The following is a 6048-nucleotide window of genomic DNA, read 5'->3' on the forward strand; positions in this document are numbered from 1 at the left end:
TCGTCAGGTCGTGCGTCTGTGCGTGTCACGGATACGTAACAGTGTAGGACGATTGTAAAAGGGTGGCAAACGAGTTCTGAGATGACCACTGACAACTATCACTTTTGTTCATTCTCCATGTAACTGAATTCAGTGGTATAAGAATAAATGCATAAAATCTTTATTCACGACGGATGAGTTGTCAAACCCGATATGCAAGTCGATCTATTTTGTAAGAATTTTAAATTTAGATGTTTTAGATTTTTTCAATAGTCAGTTATTTTGACTTATCGGGTTTGACCACGTACTCCTTGTACTGGTCAAATCAATCTTATTTAGTTGGTAAAAATGTAGCTTTATATACACTTTACTAAAATTTTAGCCTAATTCAGCTACTACAGCTGTCTCCTTTATTCTTTTGGCAGACATCTTCCCATCTTTTTTTATCTATTAGGTACTACTTCTGGGATACCATGTCATTAATTCCAAGGGTTACTCTTAGACAAAATAAAATTTGGACATTTTATGATGGTATAATATTTATTAACGCCATTTTCAGTCACAAAAACCGTCCTCTTTACAGCACCTCGTGACGTTTCATAAACTGTATTCAAAAAGTTTTGTACAACACTAACAAAAAGTTTGAAAAAAGACTTACAAACTACGAGGAAGTATGATACAAAAGTTAAGTCCTAATGTGGATGATGGATGATGATACAACTAATTTGGGCCATTAAGTCCCGGGATCGATACACCTTATGAAACGCGTAGCCTGCTCTCAGCTCTTTTAGTCCGTCGGACTCAGGTCTTAAAGGTCTTTGAACAGTAACCGTGAAGCATTCTCGTTTCGTTGTCGCATTCCGTCCGTGCTTAAGCTATGTATTATTAAGTTATAAATAGGTGTCGTCGGTTGTTGGAGGGTTTAGCCGTGGATAAGGCCGTGGCCATACGCGGGTGCGGCGACGACGGTGGCGGCGGGATGCGCGGCGTGACCCTGCCTGCTTACGACTGCGTTGAAACTGAAAAAAAAAACTTCCTTTTACTTTTTTTTTGCAAAAAAATGGTTGTTGGCATCATTCATAAGTATTTTGAAAAGGTTTGTTATATTTAAGAAGGCAGCTAATTCTTATTAGTAACAAGCGGACCCAGCAGATGATGTTCTGCCCGAAAAAATAATACATTGAAATTATGATAACATACCAACAACAGCGCCATCTAGCAGGTCCAATTTATTTAAATACGTTCTTTAATTTGAGGGGAGAGTTTACCGTATCGACGGGATGAACATTAAATGTTTGACAGTTACGAAACCCATGAACATTTTGTATGGGAAAGTGATTTTTTTGTTTTATTTTATATTTTTTGACAACTTTTCAATGTTTTTAATACTTATTATCCTATTCCTGACGAAGACAAATCCAAAAACACATAAAAATCGTAAAAATTGATTCACCCGTTCTTATGTTATAAATGGAGTAACAAACAAGACTCTGTTTTATAATATATATAGATATTAATTTTTGTAAGTTAAGATATATATGCCGTGGTGGCCCAGTAGTTTGACCTATATGTAGCCTCTTAGGCAGAGGATTGCACCTCTGAGTTATTCTGAATTCATGTGCGAATTTACATTTGAAATTTAGCACAAGATGAAGGAAAACATCGTGACGAAACCTGGACGACCTACGAAGTAATTCGATGAAGTGTGTGAAGTTCCCAAACCGCATTGGGCTTGCCTGGAAACTACGGCCCAAGCCCTCTCATTTTGAGAGGAGGTCTGTGAACAGCAGTGGAATGTTATAAGGTGATGATGAAAAGATATGATTTTTAATTTCAGTATCTCTATCTGTACAAATAAATTAATAAAATAAATAAATATCATGGGACACTTGGCACCAATGGACCTAGTCCCAAACTAAGCAAAGCTTGTACAATGGATAAACATATTTATACAGATAAATACATACTTAAGTACATTATTAAGCATCCAAGACCCGAGAGCAAACATTAGTATTATTCATACAAATATGTGCCCCGGCCGGGAATCGAATTCAGAACCTCAAGCTTCGTAGTCAGGTTTTCTAACCACTTGGCAATCCGGTCGTCTAAATACTTTACCTCATAAATCCGTGAACCCGCTGTTCAAAGGCAATCGCAAACTTGTTCTAAATAGCAGGTAGCAAATCCAATTTTACAACGATCCATTCAAGCCAAAGTCATTGAACCGAAGAAAACCAAGCCACAGTGTCAAGGTGGCCACGTGGCCTTGTTGCTAAGCCGTTGTAAAACTGTCTTTAATGGCCGGTTACAGATTTGTAAAATTATCTAATTGCTGTATTGGATACGATTAGAAGTATTAGAAATCGGTTTGATCGCTTTAAAATATTTGATAATTTTAGTGCGTAATAACACGATAATGTAATGTTGATTATTTTTCTCTTTTGTTACCCGACTGTTTGACTTTAGTTACGAGCAATTATTTATTTGTACTTTTCAAGATTCCGTGGGGATTTCAAAAATGTTTTTATTTTCGCGTGCATTGTATAATACTCAAAATTGTAAGTCTAAGGCCGAGGCCGCACTACGGCTAAACCGCCGCGGTTAACCGCGTGACTTTGTGAATCAAGTAAACTAATTCAAGCGGCCGCACTGGCGGTTTTAATTTTACTTGTACGTATATAAAAGTCACGCGGTTAAAAACCGCGCCGGTTTAGCCGTGGTGCGGCCTCAACCTAATTGTTGAAGTGATTTCAACTTCTAGTACTTCAAAATGTTCATTCCCTGTGAGTCTCTTAGACATGGTACTGTTTTATAGATATATTTAGGTAAAGATTCATATTTTTCCATAAATTCGCTAACGGAAAACATTTGCAGATATTATTATGTTTTTATTAAACACAGTAGATTTATCTGCTAACATTATAACAACTGACTGCTACTAACAAATACGAATAAAGTTAGTTCCACAAGTTTTAAGATTCTTATGATTTTAATTTATACTCGTAGGCCAAAATGCTCTTAAGCTTAATTTAGACTACGACACTACATAGTATAGGTACACTCAGTGTATAAATACACGAAGTGTTTTTATATCGCGGGTGACACGCGCATATACACAGCTACACTTCGTGTATACACTAAATGCAACGTGTAAGGTGTCGCCGTGTGTTAGAGCCTTTAGTCTTACCCGTTATGATCATCAGCGGAGTAGTTGACGGTGCGAACGGTGCCGTCAGGCTCGACCAGCGAGTATTGGCCCTTCACGACATCCCCGTCCCGCGACTCCCACTGGCTCTTCTGATCGCCTGTGTGGCCGTCGGCGACGCCATAGTTGAATGTGTAGCGGGGATGGGCCTGGAAATATAATAAATAGGTATCATCATAACCACTATAGCATGAGGGTTTCATAAAAGTTTCCGCACATCCAGATCATCATCATCATATCAGCTGTAGGACGTCCACTGTTATAGACCTTCAGTTTCTACAGTTGAAAGCGGTCTGCGTCGACGTGGCTGCTATAATCTGGTCATCTTTTTCTTACATGCCGAACCGCAATCTCCATGCGAGAACTTTACTGCCCTAACGGCCATTGTTCTCCGTGATTGCCACTTTTCTCGTATTTAATAAGCTAATTTAATTGGCTATGTCGGTGACCCTTGTTCTTCTACTTATCTTCTCAGTTTTGATTTGATCCTGTAGGTAGAGCGTAGCGAAACCCTAAGCATAGCTCTCCCCTTTACTCGCTGAGCAACTGTCAGCCTATTTATAAGGCAAATAGTGAAGCAAAAGGTTAATAATTATAAATTTAGAAAACCCTGTATTCGTCCCTGGGTTCGATCTACCCCCTTATGGTTTGATCGCGTTTTCTTTCTTCATTGCGCGGTTGAGTAGCTCGCCACGCAGTCATTACCTAACAGCGCACGCAATGAACAGTGAAAACGCGCGACGCGCCCTTAGTCTCGCGTGTACTACCCGTGGTCAGGTCGTCAGGACACAAACTTTGCTATTTTGCCAGTGATGTCACGTAAAAAATTTTTGAGCAACCCGGTGGGAATCAAGCGTCACTCTGGTACTCACATAAACTTCAACAGGGGCGGCGGCGTGCGCCAGCGGCGCGTAAGAGGCGCGCAGCACCGGCGCGTGCGCAACCACCCCGTGGGCGACCACTCCTCCGTGCCCTGAAAATACAATTAGATATTATTAGTCTATACCCATAAATGCGTGATTGAGTGAGTGACAAACATCGAACAGCTGGTACTACTGGAGCTAAAGACTTGAAATCTGGCAGATTTCTTCATATTTATTCCTTAAGGATCAAATATTCTATGGTGTGCATTGAGGGTAGGCAATGCTTGTGTTGCCTACCTTGCAGCGGGTGGGGTGGCGTGCTGCTGCATTTTATAATACAGGGTATAAATCCGTAATTCACCAAAATGCAGAGCTATTCAGCTACCTTACCATATCCCAATCCAAGAGCTGGAGCCGCGATGCCGTGACCGAGTCCGCCGTATCCTCCGAGTCCTCCCAGCACGAGGCTCTGCGAAGACAGACCGCCGTGGGGAGCTATGAGGCCTCCACAGGCCATGCTGACCAGCGCGCACGCGAGAACCACCTGAAAATTATAAACACGTTCTTTAATTATTGCGGTTAATGCGGTGCATGCTGTTTGTTTGTTTATTTGTAAGTACGTAGGCAAGTTTTATCCCAGAAAATGAGGGTAGATGGCGTTAGTATCGTGAGGTCCGTTTGACGTTTGATGTTTGCTCGTGATTGGTTAAATAACTAAATGAGCCAATCGCAAGCAAACGTCAAACGGACCTCACCATATTTCGCCATCTAGCCATATTTCGCCTCTGTGAAAACCCTCATTGCATAGTCCCCACGGGATAGCGACAAATGAATTCTAGCGGATTTAGTCTTCGGTGGTTCGATAGTATAATCCCGAGGAATTAGAAGAGGTGAGCTGAAGATTGTGCTCTGTGTCATGCCTATGTCCAACAATACATTAAAACTGCCTGATGATGATGACTTGCATTCTAATACACATACAATTTTGACTGCAATGGACAAAAATACTGTAACACAACTGTAACATTTGCCGGCAGTGCACTAATATTATTAATAACAATCTAACCGATTAAAATCTAAAAAAAAAACTGATGAATTTACATGGTAAAAAAAATATGTTCAAAGTCAATATCAAGTAAGCCAGATTTTAGTGGTTTAGAACTTTTGGAACTAGTAGTAAACAAATTTTATTCTACACTATTAAGGGCACAATTCGTAGTTATTTTCAAAAAACAACCAAGCTAAACAAACGTATCTTTAAAGATTATCTATTTTTATTTAAAGATTTATCTTTTACAAAAGAAGAAGAAATGAAAAAAGAAGAAGATAAAAAGAAAAAGACGTGTCATCTGATACATAGTAATCACCGCCGCGCATAGCCACTCAAATATTGAATAAATTAAATAGCTTTTTGAGCTTTTAACAAAACAAAAATCAAAAATGTAAATTAGATCAATACAAAAAATCACAAAAAGACGAATAGTTTCCAAAAAAAAAGCAACTCATAACAAAACCTCACTGACATTTTATCAAAACACTTTTAACTTTCGACGCTTTCACACCTTTATAATAACCATTATCACACACGGAAATACACATTACCTTGGCTATCATATTGCTAGAGCTTAGTCTAACGTTAGTTCACTGTAAGCTAGGGCCTGGTTTGTGTCAAATTGTGAGATAACTGAGGCTTTTATACCGTGGCTGTGTCCTATAGGTACAGCCTAGAGTCCCGCATGGCTATAAGTTGATGTATGTATGTGCCTTGTGGGCGGAGCCGCGTTTGAACTAGATCGTGAGACTAGTCTGGATACGCTCTAGAAACAACCGCATTCGTGGTTTCGTGAAATATGAACTTAACTCCAAAATAGTATAGACTAATTGATTTTCCGAAAATGTAATAATATCCAATGGAACAAACCACTCAAAAATGTCTGTTATGCTCAAATGGGTACCAGATATGTATAAAGTAGTGTTAGACATGTTTGAACGCTTTATCAG

At 39.4% G+C, this 6048-nt stretch overlaps 1 protein-coding gene across 1 annotated transcript; it reads right to left on the bottom strand.

The window, feature by feature from the left end:
- Positions 1-525: 525 nt before the first annotated feature.
- LOC141433810 (larval cuticle protein A3A-like) lies at positions 526-5715 on the bottom strand. Its single transcript, XM_074095912.1, has 5 exons — positions 5650-5715; positions 4438-4591; positions 4057-4157; positions 3167-3333; positions 526-998 (listed from the first exon to the last, which is right to left on the bottom strand). Exons 1-5 carry the CDS (start codon positions 5659-5661, stop codon positions 902-904), a joined length of 531 nt encoding a protein of 176 aa, XP_073952013.1. The 5' UTR covers positions 5662-5715; the 3' UTR covers positions 526-901.
- Positions 5716-6048: the final 333 nt, after the last annotated feature.

Source organism: Choristoneura fumiferana, chromosome 12 (genome assembly GCF_025370935.1).
Source record: "Choristoneura fumiferana chromosome 12, NRCan_CFum_1, whole genome shotgun sequence".
Taxonomy (NCBI): Eukaryota; Metazoa; Arthropoda; class Insecta; order Lepidoptera; family Tortricidae; genus Choristoneura; species Choristoneura fumiferana.

Coding starts and splice junctions, on each gene's coding strand:
- LOC141433810 (XM_074095912.1), bottom strand. Junction 4,158..4,437: donor AGCTCTTGGATTGGGATATG/GTAAGGTAGCTG, acceptor TTGTATTTTCAG/GGCACGGAGGAGTGGTCGCC. Junction 3,334..4,056: donor CCGCCCCTGTTGAAGTTTAT/GTGAGTACCAGA, acceptor TTATATTTCCAG/GCCCATCCCCGCTACACATT.